The sequence below is a fragment of the Amborella trichopoda genome, chromosome 4, assembly GCF_054954075.1.
Source record: "Amborella trichopoda isolate Santa Cruz 75 chromosome 4, AtrichopodaSantaCruz75HAP2 v2.0, whole genome shotgun sequence".
NCBI lineage: Eukaryota > Viridiplantae > Streptophyta > Magnoliopsida > Amborellales > Amborellaceae > Amborella > Amborella trichopoda.
This window is the reverse complement of record NC_142339.1, coordinates 25,426,614-25,450,876: the sequence shown is the minus strand read 5'-3', so window position 1 is coordinate 25,450,876 and position 24,263 is coordinate 25,426,614. Positions and strand designations below refer to the sequence as shown.

General features: G+C 40.2%; 1 protein-coding gene across 12 annotated transcripts in view; it reads left to right on the top strand.

Moving 5' to 3' along the window:
• Positions 1–24,263, top strand: part of LOC18424793 (alpha/beta-Hydrolases superfamily protein) — a 67,294-nt gene that overhangs the window by 24,386 nt on the left and 18,645 nt on the right. For 6 of the 12 annotated variants that reach the window (XM_020661761.2, XM_020661759.2, XM_020661763.2 and 3 more), the window contains exons 5-11: positions 13,949–14,096; positions 18,631–18,713; positions 20,267–20,322; positions 23,184–23,320; positions 23,435–23,525; positions 23,699–23,764; positions 23,975–24,200. In XM_020661761.2, the coding sequence (XP_020517420.2) occupies positions 13,949–14,096; positions 18,631–18,713; positions 20,267–20,322; positions 23,184–23,320; positions 23,435–23,525; positions 23,699–23,764; positions 23,975–24,200 (807 nt within the window). The remainder of the gene's footprint in view (positions 1–13,948; positions 14,097–18,630; positions 18,714–20,266; positions 20,323–23,183; positions 23,321–23,434; positions 23,526–23,698; positions 23,765–23,974; positions 24,201–24,263) is intronic. The other 6 variants (XM_088865016.1, XM_020661760.2, XM_088865018.1 and 3 more) reach the window with 2 other exon arrangements.

Genomic DNA, 24,263 nt, shown 5'->3' with positions numbered 1-24,263 from the left:
CTTCTGCACCATAACTGTCGCCTTTATTTCTGTGGCCCATGACTTCGCTGTTACGCCCATTTATTAGCCGTTACGCCCACGTCACCAACCTCTTGGTTCGTTTGAATTTGAAACCTGGCTCTTGCTTAGCCTAGGGCCTTAAAACCCATAGATAGCCCACAATTGATTTGTGCCAAGCTATGGTGCAGGCTCATGCGCCTGCACACTATGCTATTACGCACAGGCTTGTTCCACTGCTAACTGCCAGTTGACCCAAGGCTTCCACTATTCCCTCAACAAGAGGTGTATTCCTAAACAACTTTGAATCTAAGACGATGCCTAGGAATTCGATTGAGGTTTTCTCAATTTCCATTTTCTTGGGATTTAAAATAATTCCATGCTCAAGAAATTTTTTGGAAATGATTTTGAGATGATTTTGGTGTTCCTCTATGGTTTTAGAAAACACGAAAATGTCATCTATGTATACAGCACAAAAATCTTTTAAATCTGAAAAAATACCATCCATCCTTCTCTAGAATATCTGCAGTGCATTGTAGAGTCCGAATGGCATTACTTTCCATTGGTAAGGGCTGTATGGAGCACTGATAGTAGTTAGCGGTCTGGATTCTTTTGTTAGCAAGATTTGCCAGAATCCCGACTTGCAGTCAAATTTGCTGAAATATTTTGCTCCTTTGGTTTGATGTATTAATACATCTTTTCTGGGTATAAAATATCCATCAAACTCAATGTTTTGGTTAAGCCTTTGATAGTTGATTACCATCCTGGCTTTACCTCTTTTTTCTTCATTATGGTTTCTTACCATGAATGCAGGACTAGAATGAGGACTTCTTGTTGGTTCAATCAAGTACAGTGGACGTTCCCAACGTCTAGGTCGCATAATTGCGAGTTATTTGTGCCTGGGCTTGCCCGTGCACCAGGCTGGTGCCTGAGGCTTGCTGGCCCATGGTTAAGGCTAGCTGGAGGCCAGGTGAGGCCTCAAGCCGGTTGGGTAGTACATCGAGGGAGGTTTGCAAGCCTCATCCTTAACCAACACGCACACAACTAGCAGGGGTCCTAACAAGCCTTCCCCACCAACAGTTCCCAATGCCCTCGTCAGGGGTCTAGCCTAGAGTGTGGTGTCCTTCTCCCAATTGGCTTTCTCTTCAGGCATGCCCTTCAATTTGACTAAGAATTCCACCCTCTTGTTCTTCTTACTTTGGCCCAACACCCGTTAGGCTACTATAGCCTCCACCTTGTTTTCGAACTAAGTCCTAAGTCCTCACTTTTGATGGAGCTCGAACAGCCTGGACCCCACTTAGGTCTTCATCCTTGTGGTATGGCTTCAAAAAGCCTATGTGGAACATCGAATGAGCCTTAAATTTGGTCAAGAAATGCCAGTTGGTAGGCCAACTTCACTATCAGGCGGATCACCTCGAAGGGTCCATTGTACCGCTGGATCAAGCCACTCTGTGTCGTCTTGGCACTGATCTTCTTCCAGATCTGGGAAGTGAGCTTCAACATCGCCGAGTCCCCAACATGGAACTCAAGCGGCCTCCGTCTTGCATCGGTATACTTCTTCATGCGCTTTACTACCCGGTCAAGGCTCTCACGAGGTTCTTCCAACTGTTCGGCGGCTCCTTAGCCAATCGCAGTGTTGCAGGGCACTAGGATTGGCCTTGCTGCAAGGCCACATCATGGGGCATCAAGGGCTGCTGGCCTGTGGCTAGTTCGAAAGCACTCTTCCTTGTAGAACGACTTTGATGCAAGTTGTAGCAAAACTAAGCCAAGTCGAGTAGGCTGGCCTAGTTATGCTGGTTGGGCGTTACATAGTGGCAGAGGTATTCTTCCAAGATTGTAGTCACCCTCTCAATTTGACCATCCGTCTGGAAAAGTTTAACTTAGTCCTCATTAATTCAAGCAACTGTTGTCAAAACCTTCCTGTGAAGCGAGCATCACAGTCGCTCACAATGTCCTCCAGGGCAGTATTTGCAAAATCCCAGAACGGTTAACTGGACATGGGCTTGGAAGCGGTTTAATCGTCCTAACTGGTAAACCGACTGATTCAACCATTCTAACAGGGCAAGTCCTGTGTGGTGAAAAAAGTGTTGAAACAAATAAAAAAGATGTAAAAAAAATCTACTAAAATATGAAAAACATATAGAGAATGATTAAAACAAAACACATTCAAATGAAGTTGAAAATTAATGAAAAAAATGGATTTTAAAGAAATAATATGTGTCTAAGGATGTATTTTTACAATTTTATGAAAAAGATGGGAAAATATAAAAGCGAGTATTAATGATCAAAACAATTTGTAATCTTTACCATAATGTAAAGAATTTTAAAAAATATCTTACAAACCAAATTCTTTATTTTTGGTACTTTATATACATTTTTTTGAAGTTTTTTTTTTTTTTTTTCTTTTTTAATACCAGTTGATCCCGGAAACCGCCCAAAATCAGAACCGGCTAGTGGCCGGTTCCAATCTAACCGGGCGGTTACCGGTTAGATCGGCTGGTTTTTCCAACAATGCCTCTGGGTCACCCACCATTTCACCATATGGGTGAAGAACAATTGTACTGTAATCTCTGCACTGCAGTGGTCAGGGGCTGTGATGAAGGTGCCACACTTTGAAAATCGGTCCTCCCTATGGACAGGCTTGCCTATAGACCTTCAGGGATGGGGAGGGGCTTGAGAAGACCAGCTGGCCTCTGCCGGTTGGTCTTGGCTTGCTGGTTTATCAGGTAGGTCTTCACATAGTGTTTGACCTCTTGCTCCATATTAGGCCAATATAAGCCATGAGATAGTAGGGCCAAGGTCCTCTCTTGGCCTGGGTGGCCAGCCGCTACGGCGTCATGGCATTCCCTCAATAGCTCCTTCTTAAGGCCACCAATGCTAGGCACATAGATGCGCCTGCCTTTGACAGAAAGGGTGCCACCCTGTAGCCAAAATTGTCTAGTTCGTCCCTCCTAGACTTGCATCAACTTCTGGGTCATGGGTCCCTCTCGACGTCCTCACAAATGCGGCCAAGAGGTCCCCCCTCTACTTGAGTGATGGTCGCAACCACCACCAGATGCTGTCTTTCGACTTGCCGCTTCGGCCACTACATTGGCCTTCCCTGGTTTATATTCCAGGGTAAAGTCAAACTCCGCCAGGAATTCTTGCCACCGAGCTTGCTTGGGGGTCAACTTCTTCTGTGTGGTAAAGCAACTCGTGGCCACATTGTATGTGCGCACTATAAATTTACTTCCTAGCTGGTAGTGTCGCCACACCGCACACCCTAAGGCAATGCACCACTACGTTCATTTCTTTCTCATGGATTGAGTACTGCAGTCTTGTTTAATTTTCGACTCTCAAAGGCCACAAGTGGCCATTTTGCATCATTACCCCACCGATCGCATAGTTTGATGCATCAGTCTGCACCAAAAGGGCTTGTCGAAGCCAGGGATTCGCACTGGCTTGCTGGTGATTGCTCTCTTCAACTTTTGGAAGGACTGCTCAAAGTCCACCATCCACTCCCACTTGACACCCTTCCTAAGAAGGTTAGTCAAAGACAATCTTTTTCGAATACCCTTAGATAAACTGCCGGTAGTAGTTAGCTAGCCCCAAGGAGCGTAGCTCGTGGATGTCCTTATGCTGTAGCCAGTCTAAAATAGCTCACACCTTTTGATCATCCATCTCGATCTTCCCTCTGCCCACCTTGTGCCGGAGGAACATTATCTCCTTTTGGGTAAATATCCATTTTTCCAATTTTACACTCAATTGATTTGCCCTTACTCTTTCCAGTACCAGCCCTAGATGCCTAACATGGTCATCTAAGGTTTGGCTGTACGCGGCGATGTCGTTTAAGTATACTGCAACAAACGAGTCGATATACTCACTCAATATATCGTTCATTAAGTGACAAAATGTTGTCGGGGCATTGGTTAGTCGAAATGACATTGCAATAAATTCCATGGACCTGTAAATGGTTACACTTGTCGTCTTCTCTTCATGCCCCTCGCTATACGCACTTGCCAGTAGCCTGAATGAAGGTCAAGGTTACTGAACCAGGTGGTCAAACAAGTCGCCAATTAGGGGCAATGGGTACCTATTCTTGATGATCAGCTTGTTTAGGGTGTGGTAATCCACGCATATCCGTAGCAACCCATCATGCTTCTTTTGAAAGAGGATTGGGGCACAGAACGGGGACTTGGATGGCTGAATCATGCCAACATCCAGCAGCTCAATCAGCTGCTTGTGGAGTCGATGGGGCCATTTGATATGGGGCAGGAGCCTGGGGTGGAGCTCCTTCCTCGAGCTCAATCCTCTGGTCCACAACTCTTCGTAGAGAAACGGACTTCGGGAGCTCTGGGGGCATCACATTAGCAAAACTTTTCAAAAGCTCCTCAACGACGAGGGGCACTGAGGCATCTTCCTTAGCCTCGTTGAGGAAAAGGGTCGCCAGATAAGTAGCTTGACCATGTTGTAGCCCTGTTTTGACTTGCAGGGCAGACAACACGTTTCCTTTGCCCTTGCACTTATTTGGAATCATGCAGGGGCACAATTCGTCACATAGAGGGTCAATACACCAAGGTGTGGCACCACAAGATGGCACCACAAGAACCTTTGTCGTTGCTCTGAACTCCAATCCAAGGATAACCTCAATTTCATCCAGGGGTACATCAACACGTGTGATCCTCCCACTCCATGCCCTCACCGTCATTGGGACATCCCTGGCTGTCCCCACAATTGCCTATGATGCAGCATTTACAGTTTTCATCTTGCTGTAATCTGTGGACAATTTGTTGCCTAGCCATGCTGTCTCACGGGCATCCTCAAAGTTATGAGTGGCCCCAGTGTCCACCATGGCCATCACATCCTTTCTTTTTAAGGAGATCTTGACATACATCAAGCCACCACTCTCACAAGGGTCTCTTTTGCCACCTTTGGGTAGTGTGAAGCTGAAGGGGAGTCGCTCTCACGAGGTCCTCTTCATCTTCTTCCATTATCTGTACAGTATGTGGGGATTGCTTTTGAGGGCAGTTTACGGCTTGATACGGGCCTTTGCAGATGCAGCACCAGGAGAAGTCCTTCTTAGCACCTGCTTTGCCAGAAGACTCCCCCTTGGGTCACCCACCTACTTGCCCTCTCCCTTGTTGCTTGGGGTTGCCATTAATGCTCTTTCCCTTTGATTTCCCTTGGCCTTGTCGTGAACCCTCTGATGGGGCATTGAGTTTTGTAGTCCACTAGGGTCTCAGCGGCAGTCACGGCTGCAAGGAGATCCTTTACTCCTTGCCTCCTCAATTCGGCTTTGGCCCAACGCTGCAGCCCAGCCATGAAGTTGAAGAGTTTTTCTTCTTCGGACATGTTTTTAATCTCCAGCATCAAGCTCGAGAATTGCTTGACATATTCTCGCATTGTGGCTGTGTGCTTGAGCTTACGTAGGGCCTCTCCAGCCATCCACACAGTGTTCCCTGGCAGGAACTGTTCCTTGAGTTCTCTCTTGAGGTCCTCCCATCCAACAATAGGAGGCCTTGACCCATCGGTCATGCGAGTCTTCCACCAAAGTTTGGCATCTCTGGTGAGGTACGTCGAGGTCACTGTTACGTGTTTCTCCTCGTGGGCACGGGCAATAGTGAAGTATTGCTCCATATCCCACAAGAAGTTTTGCAGCTCTTTCGCAACTCTAGCCCCACTAAAAGGCTTAGGCTCAGGCACCTTTACACGCTGCTGCTCAAGCATGCCAGAAGGTTGCTTAAAGCCCTCTTGACTACGCTCTGCTGCTCGTCATTCAACATCTAGAGGTTTTCCTTGAAAACATTGGTCACGGAAACAATGTCAGCCTCAAGTTCCCCCAACCGGGCTCCCAAGTTTTTTTTGAGTAAAGTTCACTGTATTGTATATCATAGAAGCCAAAATTACAAGAGTTGTGATGACCCTGCAGGGTCACCTGTGCAAGCCCAGTTATGGACGAAATAAAAAAAGTGCAAAGGAAAAAACCACGCAGGGGGGCATAGTAGAATTGGTGGCTTTAGGTCACCAAAGGGGAGCTGGAACTGGCTTCCTCTTTAGCCAACCGATCAGCGTTAGAGTTGGCTTCTTTGTACACGTGGCACCAAGTGATCCTGATGGCATTGATTATGTCCAAAATTTCCTCGAAGATGTCTTCAAGGCCATGATATTCTTGGCTTCTCACTCCACTATTAGGTTTTGACTCCAAGAGTGACCCTCCAATAGGGCAAGTGCCTCAGCAAGAGTGGAGTTTGCAATTCCAATAGGATGGGAGAAGGACAACATAGTACACTCGTCACTATCACGGAAGAGACCCCCAATGCCAGAGGGTCCAGGATTGTTGAGGGAGCAACCATCAAAATTGAGCTTAAAAGCTCCCCAAACTGGTGGTCTCCACCGAGAGGCCCTTGGGTAGGCAAGGAAAAGCAAATTCGACCAGTTGCTGTGAAAATCAGTGAAGGATGAGTTCTTGAATAGTTTGTGATTGGTGGCTCATAAAGCCACTAAATTCTTGACTTTCTCCGCCAACTGGTCTGCTGTGGATCTCTCTCCCCAAAAAATTCTGTAGTTTCTTTCAATTCACAACTCCCAAATAGTGGCTGAGATCGAAGCTTTCCACAAGAGCCTTCTTGCCTTTGGCCAAGGTGTGACGAGGGTAGCTTGAAGTAAGTGTGGGTTTGATCTCGGGGTGAACCATGCCCAGTCGAATAGTTTCAGAATGCCTCTCCATACTACTCTAGAGAAGTTGAAGTGTCGAAGAAGATGTGCATTGGATTCTTCATCCTCCATACAAAGTACACATCTATTGGGGGCTTGCACCCGCCTCCTTTGAAGTTGATCAACTGTTAATAATCTCTCGTGCAGTGCAATCCAACAAAGCACCTGGATCCTATGAGTTATGAGGGGCTTCCAAGCTTTAGAGGCTATAGAACAGCTATGGCCAATGGAGTTGGAGGGGGAGGTGAAAGTGTGATAAAAGGAGGAGACCAAGAACAAACCTGAGGGAGTAGGGATCCAGATAATCCTATTGACTCTAGATGATGAAAGGAAAACTGATTGAATTCTACTGGCCAGTGTTTCAAAAAGCGCTAGGCGGCACCTAGACGGTAGCGGGGGTCCAGGCTGTCCAACGCCTAAGCGGGCGCCCAGAACCTAGGCGGTCCAATAGAAATTTTTTTTTTGGGTTTTCTCTCTCTAAAATGGCCTCTAATGGGTTTTAAGTTTCAAATGAACCTAAAACCCACAATTTTTGCCCACTTAGTATTAAAAAAATGACCCAAAAATACCCTCAAGGAGCCGCATTTCTACCCCTGGGTAGACCGTAGGCCCTGAGCAGCCGCTTAGGCGGCTATCCAGGCACTGGGCGGTCCACTTTTTGAAACACTGCTAATGGCCAAAGAACTAAAGTCTTCAAGCTCATGGTCGAATTGAGATCTCCTAATGTTAGGCAACCAAGATCTAACATTTTCAGAGAGACTGAAATTGTCGGCCACAGAAGATGGAGTGTCATGGGTAGAAGAAAAAGGTTGGGATACTATTCCTTGAGAGGCGTGTGGCCACACCAAATATCTATCGAAAATTTGACGTAAGAAAAAGGTTGTCCTTTCTTGGTCGGAAACGCACATGTTGTAGAAAAAAATCTCAGCTTCAAAGGATAGAACTCCAAAAGCCAAAAATGTTTCTGCTGTTTTTACCCTCGGGCGTCTAGTGGTTGGTACCGAAGCATTATTTGTGCTTGATAATCTCCATCCATAGGTTGCCAGGTTGGGTGGCGTACCTCCACCACTACTTGGCCAGGAGGGCTTGGTTATGGTTTTTAAGGCTGCAAATGCCCAGACCACCCGAAGACTTGAGTAGGCATAACTTATCTCAGGAGATGTGACGGTTCTTTTGCCCTTGCTCCCCGGCCCAAAAGTAGTTCCTCATCAAATGCTCCAAACGATCTGCCATTGAGGCTAGAATACGAAAATGGGACATCTGAAATATCAGGGTGTTGGCGAGGGTGGCTTTGATAAGTGTAGCCTGCTAGCTTTGGATAGGAACCTACCCTTTTAGCCTGCAAACCTCCTATCGGATTTGTCGTGTATACTAGTCCAATGGGAGACCGTAGGCAACCTAAGGCAGAGAGGGAGGCCTAAATAACTAGAAGGTAAGTGATCAATTGAACAACCCTAGCTATCGAGAAGTAGTTGGACCACCGTTGGGCTGGTGCAGATCCTCGTCATTTTGGACTTGGCTAAGTCAGCCTTGAACCAGGTAGCCATTTTGAAACACTTGAGGAACATCCAAAGAGTGTCAACATGACTTGAGGAGAAGTCGCAGAAGACATGGGTGTCGTCTGCGTATTAAAGGCAAGAGACATTTGGGCTCAGGCTCCCTAGTTGCCAATGTGCTTCTCCTATGAAGCCATCAGCTCTTTAAGTCTGGTGCTTAAGGTCTGAGCCCTCTTCTCCGAGGTAGCCAGTCGAGCAACAAAATCATCTTGTCGTTCCTCAACCAAACTAACACGGTCACTCACATTTGGGGCCATTTCTATGAGCTAATTGTGGAATCTTAGCTATAATACCAATTGTCATGGGTCCTAATCTTTAACTTAGTACCGTGCGACCTTAACACCTAGTCAAGCTGCTAAGGTTCAGCCTATCCACACACACTGAGTAAAGGGAATTATGCACACACAACTTACACTGATAAGAGAAATGGGTTCAAGGGGTTGTAGCCCACATTATTAAGTTGTACACTTACAATGTATGCTGCCGCAGATGCCCTCTTGAGGATCTGGGCTAGGGATTTGTACAACCCCTTTTTACAACCGTTTTGGAAATTCAAATTTATACACATGGTGACCAGCCACAGCCTAAGATCGGGTTGTGGGCAGCTAAGGCAGGCAGCCAGGCTGCCCACGTCCTGAGCGCTTAAGCATGAGGCCACTGCCCTCGAGCCACATCAGGAGGTGAGGCCTCTTAATGGGCCAACACGCCTCTGCATGTAACTATCGCCTTTATTTTTGTGGCCCACGTTCTTGTTGTTACGCCCACGTCTTAGCCGTTACACTCACATGGCCCACCTCTTGGCTCATTTGAATTTGAACATGGCGCCTGCCCAACTTAGGTGCATTAAAACCCACGGTCAGCCCACAATTGATTTGTGCCAAACTGTGGTGCACAGGCTCATGCAACATGCTGCTGCATACAGGCCTTGTTCACTGCTATCCGCCAGTTGACCCAAGGCTTCCACCATCCCTTCAATAAGAAGTGTATGCCTAAACAACTTCGAATTCAAGAGTGGACGTTCCTAGTGCCCAGGTGGCATAATTGCGCACTATGCACGCATGGAACTTACCTGTGCACCAGGCTGGTGTGTGAGGCTTGTTGGGCAATGCTTAAGGCTAGCAAGAGGGCCAGGTGAGGCATCAGGCCGGTTGGGTGGTGCATCAAGGGAGGTTTGCGAGCCTCATCCTTGACCAACACGCACGCAGCCAGCAAGGGTCCTGACAGCCAACCGTTATGCCTTCATATGTATTAAATACGTTTGAGATTCCCTATTTAATCCATAAGTCAACATCCCCACTCACACTAGAAATCTCCCTTTAGAATTAGAAAACATATTCCCTTTATATCCACTTTATCCCTACACTATTGGAAATAGAGGATCCCAAACGTATTCAATATGCCTGATTCATAATAATTTGTCTTTAGGACATCATGTGGGAGGCCTAGAGCGCTTGTAAAATGATACTTTATAATAAATATGCACTTCAGTGGGAGTGTGCATGTTGACTGACCCTGGGTTGGACAGTTTATGGCCTCGGCTATGTCCAAAAATCTTTTCCCTGGGCATGTGGCACTATGGAGAAGGGTTTACGGTGGGTCATTCCTTGTTGAGGTCGAAGAGATGCCCAGGGATGATGTTTCTAGGTCAAGAGAACTATGTGGTCTCTTGTGTGCGGTTGTAATCCTGTGAGAGCAAGGGCCAAAGCCTCAACAACCTTCCCCATGGAAAGCACACATGGCAACCGCATTACTACCTTATAGAGGGGGTGGATGGGTGGGAGTGGGGGACTGAAGTCCTCATTCCAAGATCATGGTTCCACTGCTTATTGTCCGACTTTAACAAGTGAATCATGAGCCCCCGCAAGGAGACTGTGGGTCATGGGTCTTTGTTGAGTTAAATAAGAAAACAATAGTGGACCATGGTTCTTGCGTCAAGTGGTGTGCCTTATTGTCGCCAATTAGTACCACTTCTAAAATAGTTTATTTTAGTAGTAAAAATGTTTTTATGATTTTTACAAATTTTCCTGAGTTTTAAAAATTTACTTCTGGTATAAAATTCATTAAAGGGGCATTTTTCAAAAATTTCAGAACTTCGAAGGGCACATGTGGGGACTAAGGATCTAGCCCCCACATGTTTGTGCCACTATGAATGGGGATTGTGGCCTTGTGGGTCCCACATAAGGTCCCTGGGTGGCACGACACTTTGTTGTTATTTTATGTGCCATCTTTTAGTTAAAAGACGGTTAGGGAATCTCTTTAATTAAAAATAGATTTGTTCCCTATTCAAGTGGGACTTTTTATTTATATTTGACTTCCTATAGATTATGAAAGATCTAGATAATATTAAAAGTGGTTATAATTTAAATTTAAATAGAAGTTGGTCTTGGGTCAAATTATAAGGGGATAAGGTTCCTAATGTCCACTTAAAATTATAATGGCTGATTTGTGGGATGGATGGCTCAGATTTACTCTCTCACCCCACAGATTCCCTAAATATCCTAAAAGTCAAGTTGGAAAATAAGATAAGGCATACCTAGATGGAATCCTACTTCAAGTGGGAGGTAGATTTGTTACTATTTAAATCTATGAACTTCTCAAAATCTAAGAACTAGATTTCTCTCTCTCACGCCCCAAGATCTCTCTCTCTCTCGCCATCCTCTCTCTCGCATATTCTTGGCACACCAGCCCCTCTTCTCCTACTTGTCACTTCACCCAAAAAGAAAAGAAATAGGAGGTGCCATATGAAACCCTAAAGCTAGGGTTTACTGGTTTTGAAGAAAAGAGAGGTACATGCATCCTAGAGAGAGATCGATTGAATAGTTAAGCTCTAATTTCTTCCTATAGCGTTTCTACAAACCCTAATAGAGTTTTTGAGCTCTCTAAATCCCTAGGTTAAAAGGTATTGTTTATAAAGCTTCCCTATCTCAAAAATTTCAACATGACCTAAAGGATGAATAGTTCGTGGTCGATCAGGGAATCAGGTGTGGGGTGTATCAAACCCTGTGAGGGGAATCTTCTAGTAAGCCTTTCCAGTTGCTTTAATTAATTTTCAATCATATTTCATATTTTTGTGTGAATTTTCAGGAACATATTTTGTACTTAGAATCATAATGGATGATTGGTTATTACTCCTAGATAGTATCTATTTGTTTTGGCAGTAAAGATCCTAGGCTGTGTTTAGGGTTTTAATTTTGATTTACAGAAGTGTATAGTGGTCCATGCAAGTGGAATTCAGGTACATTGAATAAAAGAAAGAGAAAAATTTTGAATTTACTACTTTGAGTTCCACATTGCCATTCCTTTCAATAAAGGGAACTTGTTTTATAATTCTAAGGGGAGATTCCTGATTTGAGTAGGGCCATCCATAACTTTTCCGGCCATCATGAATCAAGGGTGGATAATGCACCATTATCCTTTGGAAGATTCATACGTCGAACACTCTTCCAATTCGATGTGGAGTCAAATAGAACCTTCTTTAGAAACTTCCTCTTCTAATTGGGATTCCATGACAGAACATCAATTAGATTTGGAATTCTCTCTAATCATCCTACATCCAGGAGCTTTGTTCATCTCCATGCAAACCAATAACATCCACCCTAGTTACAGCCGATTTGGATGAGATACCTGTGGACCCTCTTCGATGATGTGTATCATGGGATTAAATACAACCAGTCCATGGTGTGCGGGTTCACTTATCTAGCCAAGGCCTATTAACACACTATAGCGAGAGTAATGGAGCCTGTTATATCCCATTCAGAACCCCACTTCCTACTCATGTGCTGCTCTAGGTACCCATGTGGAGAAAACTCCTACTCAAACTGAGAGGAATCTATAAAGATAAAGCTCGAGGATACACTTGGGGAAAACAAAACAGATGTTTAATAAGGAATAAGTGTTCAGACATATAAAGGTTTCAAACCCCAATAAAACAAGCATTTGTTTGACTTGACAGAAATAATGTGTACATGTGCCCTTCCATAACCCAGGGAGAGCAAAGCATTGCCACAAGTTCTCTGTTGTCATGCAAAGACTCAAAGGTGAATAATATGGTCACTGGTCATGCTGTGATTGTGTTGGTGGAGTAACTAGGTAGAGGATTATCTGCAATGGGCGAGCCCTGCTACAATTGAATAGATTATGGCAGGATCCTCTCTCCCTTACCCCAATTCATCTCTTTTTAAATGGGGGTAAGACATTGAGCTAAATGTAGTGGTTGTTCTTCTCTCTCTATATCTCGCTCTCTCTCTCTCACAATGAACTATGAACAACACTATCTTCTGCCTTTTTCTCCACTTTGTACAATGAATCTACAAGTAATAGAACAATGGTTTTGACTGGGCTGCCCTAGGAATCATGAAAGATACTTTATAAATTGGAAAGCTCTTATCAAAAAAATGGGTGACAGCAAAATAACATACAAGATATGGGAGTACTTTGATCTTCTTGTGAATGTTGAGAGAGAGAGAGAGAGAGAGAGAGAAAGAGAGAGAATGTTTGGATGATAGAGAAAGAGAGAGGGGAAGGGATATATGTGTGGGTTTTAGGGTGAGATGACTCTCTTATGTTTTGAGAGAGATCGGGTGGGAAATAGAATACATATGACAGAGGGAAAGAATGAATACATATTGGTTTAGGGGGAGATAATACTAGTATTAGTTGAGAGAGAGAGGGGGGCGGGGGAATATGTCTAGTTGGAGAGAACACTCATATGAATTTGTGGAGGGAAAGAGGGATGGGGATATATTAGACTGGATGGAGAGTTTGATGAAAAGAATATGATTAGCATGCTGTAGAGAAATGATCCTGCATTGAAGGGAGGGATGGATGCATCGTAGGAAAGAGAATATAACACAAAAGCTATGCGAAGTAGAGAAGCATACTTTGATGAGGACAATAACTATCAAGAAGGCCCGTGGTTTGGGCAGCTAGGAATCAATAGGAACAGGTTGGGCCGGCCTGGTGCTGTGCCTAGCAAAAGTTTACTGTGCACGCTTTATTAGGGATAGGGTTGGGTTGGGCCCCCATTCAACCCTGCCTGGGCGAACCTTGCCCATATCTAACCCTACCACTTTGATTCAATGTCAAGTGCCTCAGTGCTAAGCCACATCATGTATGTAGAAATCTAGTGGCCCAAAATCTCAAGAACTAATTTTAATCTGGCCATTCTCCGAAGGGATTGTATACAATGAGACTATTTACCTATGGTACAAGGAGGTCACAGTTGCCTATGACCATCCGATATGAAATTTGATCGCTAGGGTGTGGCACAAAGTTCGAAAAAATTTCTTTTGAACTTTGAGCTTGGTCAGGGAATATACCTGCCCAATTTCACATCCATATCAAAAATATTATCCAAAAGTATTAAACAAACCCTAATAGTAGTTGGAGTTCTTATAGATGTCCAAAATGGTCTCCACAAATAGGCTTTTGATGCTACGTTTCTGATTTAATAGAAATTATCTTCACATGTTTGTGTTGTAAAGTAGTTATATCTTCTATATTTCCAAGGGAGTGTGTGCCATATGTTAATGTACTTTTCTCACTCATCAATACCAATCCAATATTGCTGACTAGCATCATTAAGTGTAAGAAGATATTTGTTAGGCTTCTTCATTTAATGAGTCCTTTTTCTTTCATCTTTCATTCTTTCTTATAGACCTCTATCCATCTATTGTTGACACTTTGAATCTTGTTTTTGGAAGAGCCAAAAGTATTGGTAAGTGGCAATGATTTCTATGCCTTCCCAAGGATTTGTCCAGAAGGAAAAAGAATTGCATGGGTTGAATGGAGTCATCCAAACATGCACTGGGATAAGGCAGAAATTTGGGTTGCGGATATCTCTAAGAACGGGTAAGAAGAAGACTTCATGTGTGCTCCTTTCATTTCTTGCATGCTTACCTGTCAAATCAAATAAATGGTTCTAGAGTTATGGTTGTTTCATTAGACTAAAATTGTAGAAGTTACTTGGTCATATTTCATTTTTTTACACTCTTAGGGAGGTAGGTTGTGATTGGTGGTTCTTTATGTTCTAGAATTTCAAGGATAAAGATATCCTTTTTTGTCATTGTGAACCCACTCATTCTAATATTTTCCATTTCTTGCTCTACATTTTATGAGATGTTTTCTCTTTGTATTAGAGTGTAGTTGGAATATTCACCATTCTTATGTCTTTTATTTATGCAATGTCCCTCACGTATATAAGTGTGACTTGCTCTTAATCCTAACACCGGTATGTATTACTGTACATCCCCACATTGATTAAATGGAATGACCCAACCTTCTTCCTTCTATACACTTTTCCTCTTCTCCTTCTTCTCTTCCTTTCTTGATAAAGTTTCTCATGGTTTCAAAGCATTATGGATGTGATGACCCTAAATTTTTGGAACTGAATAATAAAATACCTATGTAAAGAAATAATTTGGAATGCTAGTCCATTGTGTTATGAAAAACACCATGGGACCATACTTTTACAAACTTTTCATTTACACGTTTTTACACCAAAAATATTAATAAATTAAAGATGATTATAAGCGTGAGGTGACGTGTCAATCATGAAGTATTCATTTTGATGAGGTGGCACATACAATTAAGGAATTAACAAAAATAAAAGGACACATAATCAAACTTGTGTCACATAGAGAAGGGCTCTCTCTCACTTTAAATACCCCTCATAGTCTCATCATATCTAATCATGTGGGTCTTCTCTCTTTTCTTGTAAGTTCTTTCTCTCTCATGACGAATTTTTATTCTCTCACAATGTTCCCATAATGAATAATTTTTCTCTAATATTATTTTCTCATAACATTGTTCTCATAATATTCTCATGAAGATAGTATTATTCTCATAATGATAGTATTATTCTCATAATGATAATGTTCTCTTAAAAATAGAATTTTTCTCTCTCATTCTCATAAAAAAATAATATTGTTCCCATAATAATGTATTCTCATAATGTTCCTCTCTCTCTCATAATATATTCTCTCTCTCATAATGTTCTCATAAAAACAATTATATAAAAATTTTCTCAACGATTTTTCTCTCTCATAGGCATATAATATTTCTCTCTGTCTCTCTCTTTTATGAACATATTATTATATAAACTCATTTGGTCTCTCTTCCCATACCTTTAGCTAAACGGCATTAATCCTAGTCTTATTCTGGCGACAATAGCAACATACTTATCTCGTGACATATACATGTAAGTGATCTCGTTTTCCTGTAAATAGTTATATAAAAAATGGTATTTCTATATTTAATTGTAATAATTCCGTCTATCAGTATGAATTTTAGATACTGTAAGTGTTATGTGCAAGTGGCCTTATTTTCTTGTAAAACAGTTATTTAAAAATTTGTATTTCTACGTTTAATTAAATTGCAATATTTCCGTATGTGAATTTTAAACGTTATAAGTTTTACCCGTTCTTGTAACATGATTATTTGAAAAATATTGTATTTTCGTATTTAATAAATTTGTGATATTTCCATCTATTGTAAAGGATTTTAGATAGTTGAAAATTCAATTTTTAACTCTGGATTTCCATAAGAGTTCTTCTATTGTCAATAGACTGCTTATCATATTAAATTTCAAGAATGTCTCTCATAATATATTCTCTCTTTCTCATAATGTTTTCATAAAAACAATTATATAAATTTTTTCGCTCCTCATAAGGGTTCTTCTCTCTCTCATAGGCATATAATATTTCTCTCTCTCTCTCTTATATGAACATATAATTATATAAACTCATTTGGTCTCTCTACCCATACCTTTAGCTGAATGCCATTAATCCCAGTCTTATTCTGGCGACAGTAGCAACATACCTATCTCGTGACATATAAAAGTAAGCAATCTCATTTTCCTGTAAAATAGTCACATAAAAACTTGTATTTCTGTATTTAATTGTAATATTTCCGTCTATCAGTATGAATTTTAGATTCTGTAAGCGTTATGTGCAAGTGACCTTATTTTCCTGTAAAACAGTTATTTAAAAATTTGTATTTTTGCATTTAATTAAATTGCAATATTTCCGTATGTGAATTTTAAACGCTAAAAGTTTTACACGTTCCTGTAACATGATTATTTGAAAAAAATTGTATTTTCGTATTTAATAAATTTGTGATATTTCCTTTTATTGTTAAGGATTTTAGATAGTTGAAAATTCAGTACTTAACTCTGGATTTCCATAAGAGTTCTTCTATTGTCAATAGATTGCTTATCATATTAAATTTCAATAATATCTCGCAGAACTGCTACCTTTTGGAAACTATAGGTCAAAATATTTGATTGGTTATTTATGGAAATGTCTATGAAAGTGATTGATATAAATTGCTTCATGTGAAGTCATGTTAATGATTTCAAAGATATTTTGAATATACGATATTATTGTTTCCTGATATTTAGTGATAATGAGTTTCAAAGATATTTTAAGTATATAAGTGGACCTATCCGATACACCTGTAGGGATTAAGTAGACTTATCTGGTACGCCGGTGAGATATAAGTGGACCTATCCGGTACGCCAGTAGGAATTAAGTGGACTCATCCGGAACGTCGGTGAGATATAAGTGGACTTATCCGGTATGCCGATAGGGATTAAGTGGACTCATTCGGTATGCCGGTGAGAAATAAGTGGACCTATCCGGTACGTCGGCAGTGATTAAGTGGACCCATCTAGGACGCTGATAGGGTATATTGGTGATCTACTTGGGACTCTAGTAGGGTATTTTGACATCTTCTGAATTATGTTAAATTGTGTATTTTTGCTCTTCCTTATATGGTTTAAAATGCATTCAAAACTTTTGAAATTATGTTAAACTGTATAAGAATTTTGAATAGTTATCCATGTATGCTCTTCCTCATATTGTTTCAATATGCATTCCTTTAGAAAATATTTACATTTTCCAATTATGATTTTTAAGGATTATGACGATCACTTATTGAGTAGTAAAACTCATCAAACTATTGTGAATTCTTTTCAGAGTGATTGCAGCCTTATTATTCGTTCGTACAACAGGAGTAGCTTGGAAGAAGTTTGTAGTCATGGTTAAAGTTCGCCTTTGTAACTTTGGTTCTATCAAAATTGTATATACATATAGACTTTCATGTTAATACAAGATGTGAGTAGACTTTGTACAAATTTGGAAATTTTTGAATGGAAAAATCAGTTTTGGTGCAATATATAGTGGAAATTCTGAATTGTTCTATCTATAGTTTAAGAATAGACTGTCACACGTCAGGAATGTTAGTGTTATAAAACTTGGGGCGTGACAATGGATCCAAGTGTTAAGATCAACCTATTTCTAATCTTGGTAATCATTCTAATCTTGGTAATCATCGTGTAATCTCTATTTCTTCAAACTCTAAATCTCTCGTCTCCTCTCTTTTTTCTTCATGCCATAGACAAGTTCTTGTTTCTTCCATTCTTCTTATTAATTTTTCATTCAAATCAGATTTGAAGAATTTAAATCAGACCTTGTACAATTCCTTTTCTTTCATTTGAACCCTAAGAATCTCTTTCTATTCTTAAAATCTACCTTATCCCAAATCTATCCAGCTCACTTTTTCCTTAATTAAAATTTTTCTCTTAATCAATATTTTTTTATCCCTCTTCAAACCCTGCTCTCTTTATTCAATACCTTTTCTTTCACTTGAATCCTAAAAGTCTCTTTCTACCCCTAAGAATATTTCTTTCTTCACTTGAACCCAAATCTAATTTTAGAAATCAGAAACCTAGTGATATATTTCTATCCTTAAAATTACTTGCTAAGAAAGGGTCCATTCTGTCTCTGAAAATGGGAATGGTGTTTCAGCCTTGAGATTTAGTGCCAAAAGGTGATAAATCCCTCTCTTACTCGATCGAAATTAAAATAATATCTGTTCTCTTTCCTGAACTTTCGTTCTTTTGGGTTCGAACTTCTCCGACGATTGGCTTTAGATGCTTAGGTTGGCTCTAGCCAATCCTGGACTTGTCTGGAACCGGTCCATTGGCAGCCTTATAAGTGTAGGGCTGCCAATTACGAGCAGCCCTACTTGCACCATGGGCCAGGTTCAGGCTTAGCACATGGCCAATTATAAAAATTCAGGCCAGGCTTGAGCCCACGTGCCATTGCAGCCTATTAAATCTAGGCTGCTGCCTTGAATAGGAGGACACTTCAAGAAACTTGAGGTGGCGCTATATTTGCATGTTGGCGTCATGGTATGACTTTTAAGAGCATGTTAAATTTTTGGTTGCCCTAGACTTGAATACCACTATAACAAAAGGGAAAGAATAAATTATAATATCTAGGCTGTAATACATGTTCTCTGTTTTGTTGAGCTATTAGACTTTAATTTTTCTCATTATAGAAAAATAATTTTTTTTTGTGCTTTATGTTATACTTCGTTGCAGAGATGTATGTAATCGCATTTGTGTGGCTGGTTGTGATTCAACCTTAGTAGAGTCTCCAACTGAACCGAAATGGTCCATGCAAGGTATATTCTATTATTCTACTTGTATAATTGAAACCAAAATGGACCATCACAAATTTTGGTTGTGATATATTTGGATCATGTATAATCACTAGCTTCATGCTATCTCTACTCACAAGGAGGGCATAGTTTTTCCCTTACGAAAGTCTATCCCATTTAGGAAGTGGCGGCATAGTTGAGTATTTTAGTCATTCGTTGAAAGTATCGGTATCTTATGAATGATTTTACAATTACTGTGACTAACCTCATCATTGAAGCTTGCAGCAGAGACTTTCCATCTGAATCAGGTTCTTTGATATCACTTTGCATTTGATACTTCTGCAATTTTGTGTTTGGATTCTTCTTTTCCTTTTATTTCTTTTTTTCTTAATCATCAAAGAAAAAGTTAAATACTCGAATAAAATTAAATGGCCTTGTGGATCTTGGATTCTGTGAAAGACCTCTCAGGAGGCAGCTCACTATCAGATTACATTCTGAAATTTAAGTTCGTAAGCATTGTCCTTGTATACGTTTGGGCTCTACAAAACTTCCTGAAAAATCTTTGATTACTGGAGCTACGTCCCATAGTTCTGTATTTGAACATCCTTGGTCGATGATTTGGAGAATGGACTTGGCGCACCTATGACAGCTAGGAATTTTGTGAAAAAGGCTCTATTCCGATCCCCTTCCTTCAACTACTGAACTCTCGGACACCGGTCCTGAAAATCCATTCTTACTTTGCGGTTTTGTTGTGTTATAATTTTGCCACAGGTTTGTTTGACCTCTCTTCAGGAGATTGCTCTTGGAATTGAATTCCTCAATTTCACAAAGGTGGCAGTCCTTTGCAAGGATGGCACTGAACTGGCGGTAGCTCCAGGATTTGAGCTTAGATATCAGCAATTCGAACTTCTTCAACAATATGAAACCAGCCCAACAAAACACCAAAAAAGAATACAGCCACTGCCGTATGAAGCTATCTAATTGAGGTTCTTCTAGCTACAGGAGCTCAAATCTGAAACAAGAAGGCTCCCTGGGCATAGACTCTGAATCCAGAAGATTGGGGGAGTGGTTGGAGATGCTTTTGGATAGCGCCCCTCAAATGGGTTCCTAGGAAGGCCTTTTCCCACTAAGTGGTTACGAGGAACATGTCTAACTTCATGAGGGTATGGCAAGGAGCGGGGTTGGATGACTTGAATGAAGCATGACAGAAATCGAACGTTAATCAACAACTGATGCAAATTTTCTGGCAAATGAATATTTTGTTTGAATATTTTTGGTTAATATGACTTGGAAAGTCAATGATATCGGAGTTTGTGTCCATTGAATTCCTTTGACTTTGGTCAAATCAAAGTTTGAATTCTGTGCCGCATAGTTACATTATAGAAGTTTTTTTTTTTTTTTTTGGCTCAATCCATTTTGCTACATCATTACAATGTTAAATGCAGTAATGGCATGTCTGACTTCATGCTCCCTTCTATTGGTACCATTGGGAACTATCATCACATATTGGCTTTCTAAATGTCTATTACGTGACATTCTATGTACAATCCTTAAACTCTTGTTTTGATTTTGTGCAGGAGAGCTCTTCTTTATAACAGACAGGAAGAATGGTTTTTGGAATTTGTATAAATGGGTCTGTTGTCTCTCTATATAACTATATGGTTTAATTCCTCTGTGTGTGTGTGTGCACATGTCTGTACATATACATAGACACATACCTAAATATTTGCATACTTACTGAAATGACTTTATCCCATCTTTACTGCAGTTTATTAGTTATCTTGTCATGCATGTTTTCGACAACAATATTGATCAGCATTCATGTATTAAATTGTATTTCCTTTGAAGTGAAGAATATAATGAGGAATTTATCATTTGTATAGATTCTATAATTGTGACTGGTCTTTATTTCAAATGAACTAACTCCCTTTCTGTCAGTAATGTATGATGAATTCAAAGAAATAATGCTATTGCAAATTTGTTTACAAAAGATGACTATACAAATGTAATTTAAAAAGTTTGCTGCGTCGTTATTAGTAGATTAATATTTTCTCCAAATGGTCATATACTTGGAATTATTGTCCTGCCTCAGTGTATGTATTCCAAATGGTCATATACGTTGGAATTATTGCCCTGCCTCAGTGTATGTATTTATGTATTATCTTGTCACTCACTAGTTCAGTAATTTGTTTTTTATGGGATTCGAGAGAGCAACCAGCTCCTGCCAGGATGCAGCGACAACCCACTGCATAAGGAGTGTTAGTGGCAATGAAGGAGACAACCTTTATGAGCTCTGTTTCGAAATAATGCTAGGTACTTTGCTGAGTGCGAGGTGTATAGAGGCTTACAAGCTTGATTGATCTTATTCGAAGTTCTCATAGTCTCATATATGGTCCTACTCTGCTGCAGTAACGCCCTTTTTAAGAAATGGCACCATCACTGATATGCCATTTGCACACAAAGATTGGCACTATTGTCTATATCCGTGGTGAGAATCTCGGCATCAAGCAGCCTGCATGAATAAGCAGGCTTCGAGCTGCGCTTCTATCCCCACCAGACAGGACTTTATTGAATAAAAAATAATTTCATTACTCAAATTTGGTCATAGTTTCGCCTCTGCTATTCCATGATCTGATTTGCATCAAAGGTCGAAACAAGGCAGCTTCCCCTTTAATCCACATATTGCCTCGCCCTTGTACCGTAATGATCATGTCTTTCCTACAACTGATGGTACAGTAAAATGGTGGAGAAGACATGGCTGGGGCTTTTTTAGTCATTATTGTTCTTCTTGTTGATAGTATTCCCATGTTCTTATTAGGGTGTTCCTGTCCTGTTGTAATTGTTCACAAAAAAATATAATAAGAATGGCCTATGGAGAGGGCTCTCATCTAAACCTTGTAATGAGAAGGTGCATGATAACAAATCAAACGTTCCGCTGCTTGTCATTTTCTTATTACATTGTGTGGAATTTTGTTGTGTAAGATCATTCTAATGATTAAAGAAAGGAGTTCATTTTATTATTTATTTATATTTGTTGTAATTCTTATGAAGGAAAAATTCAGTTTATTACACCTGTAAATTTAATAACCCCACCCATTGCATAAACAGTTCCCAAACAGTAGTCTAAAAGATCCTCAGAGCCTTTTGATTCCAAATCATGAGCAGAAATCTCTTCGCTTTGTCACCTTTGTTAGTCACTTCCCAGTGAAAATCCTGGATAAAAATTGATTTTAGTCACTTCCCAGTTGTAACCTCTTACCTTATTTTTGGAGGGATGAAGTCCTGAGATTCCTAGATAATGAAATAACCATTCCCTTAAATGAACCACTTGTAAATAATAAAGTTATCGAAGTAAAACATTCCATGAGGATTAGTTCCTGTCCCAAGGTATGACATACCCAAAGAGCTGATTGGCTCACAACACATTTTTTACTGCTCCTATAAATGTGGAACATTATATTTCAAATATGAATATTGAGAAGGGTGTAATTTGCATAAGGTCACAACCTTAAACAACCGAAGTATGGCGCACCTCCAAACATTGTCATAAGATACAATTTTGGTATCGAAAGTTCTTAGGGTGGCCCGAAAATCTATTTTCATCTCTAATTATAAAAGCTTAAGCTCTAAAAAATGGTTTAAATCAAGCTGATCTATAAATGCATGAAAATCTTGAAAATGGACTGTCCAGATAATGTACATCAAGATGTTCTATTTTTGGGACTTAGAATCTTTTCGTTTTTCTATATCTATGCATCTCAATGTCAAGATGATCAATTAGATGGTTTTCCAACATCAAAATAGTCTTTTTCGATGTATTTTTGAGGTATTCCTTAATTCTACAATATAAGTTGTCAACCTTATACGAAATATTTTTCTATTGGGAATGGGGGCTGATAAACAAATATTTGTGGAACTTATAGATGTTTCATGCATATGACCCTAACTTGAGCATGATTTGGACTGTACTGATTGGTGTAGCTTTCTGTTGTTCTCTTCATATTCTATGACACTTAAAAAAATTGCAGGTTCGAGGAAACACTATGAAACAGTGTTTTAAAACTCAATGACTCATTCTCAGATATACCAGTCACCTGGTCCCAGCAGGGTGCTGGATCTGGTCCAGAAACCCCAAGACTCACACTTGTCTCACAAGGTCATGGACCTTTTGTTATTTCCATAAAGATTAGGCCAATTCTTGGTGAGTCTTGGCCTAGTTGGACTGTTGACTCAGGCTCAAAACCCTGACGACTCCTCACCCAAGCCCTAGGTTTAAATTACTGACATGAAATGGTCTTAATGTTACTGAAGTGTATACATGGAGCACATACTTGATGATTTTATTATGTTATATATGGTCGATATACATGAGTCTTATTAGAGGAATAAGCTTGCTTAGTAGTCTATCAGCTAATCAAAATTATTATATTTGAAATTTGTCAGAACTTTCTTTGCAAATCAATGTAGCTGATATGCAGTTATCATTTCTTACAGATAGAACACAATAATGAGATACAACCCTTATACACATTGGATGCTGAATTCAGCAGACCATTTTGGGTCTTTGGTATCAACTCCTATGATTTTATTCATCAAAATGGGCAAGCCACCTTAATTGCTTGCAGCTACAGGTTTTGCAAAATTCTTTAGTAATTATTATAGAACTGTCTTTTCTTTATATTTATGTATTGAGTTGTGATCTTATTTTTCTATTGTAATTTAATTTATTGAGTGATGATTTACAGGCAGAAGGGGAAATCATATCTAGGAATCCTGGACACTGTTCTAGGCTCTTTCACATCCATTGATGTTCCTTTCACAGATATTAATGACATTGTATGCTTCTTTAACATTCAAATCTTTTCTCCCTTCATCAGACAAGAAAATGATTCCGTTGTTGATAATAGATTGCCTCTATGACATAAAAAGTTGATCTTTTGAAGATAGATTGCATTGTATTTCATTGCATTCTTTCGCAGTTTGGCATATACTGATTTTGTCTTCTGCAGATCACAAAAGACAGATGCTTGTACATCGTGGCTGCATCTTCAAGCCACCCTTCATCTATTGTTAAGGCATGTTGCGCTATTTGTTTGTGTTTATGAGGTTCTTCTCTTTTCTATTGTAAAAGACACTTATTTACTCTTTTTTTTATATTCATCATCATCATCCAAGCCTTATCCCAATTATTTAGGGTCCGCTACATGAATCTTGTTTCCAATTTCTCTTTTTTTTATATTCTAACATGTTTTTATTCATCCTCTTTTTCCTTCTGAGTTACCCAGCTGACCTTAGATGGCATGGAGTTAAAGGTGGTGGACCTCACTACAATTTGGTGTTCTTCCTCTTTGGATTCTTTGCACTTTAAACCATATATCAGCTTGCCAGAGATAATTGAGTTTCCTACAGAAGTTCAAGGACAAAAGGCATATGCCTACTTTTATCCCCCATTCAACCCCTTGTATGATGCTACTCCTGGTGAAAAACCTCCACTGTTATTGAAAAGCCATGGTAAATGATGTGCTTCTTTTGGAACATTATCTGTTCACTAATAGTTTGATGATTCTTCAAGTA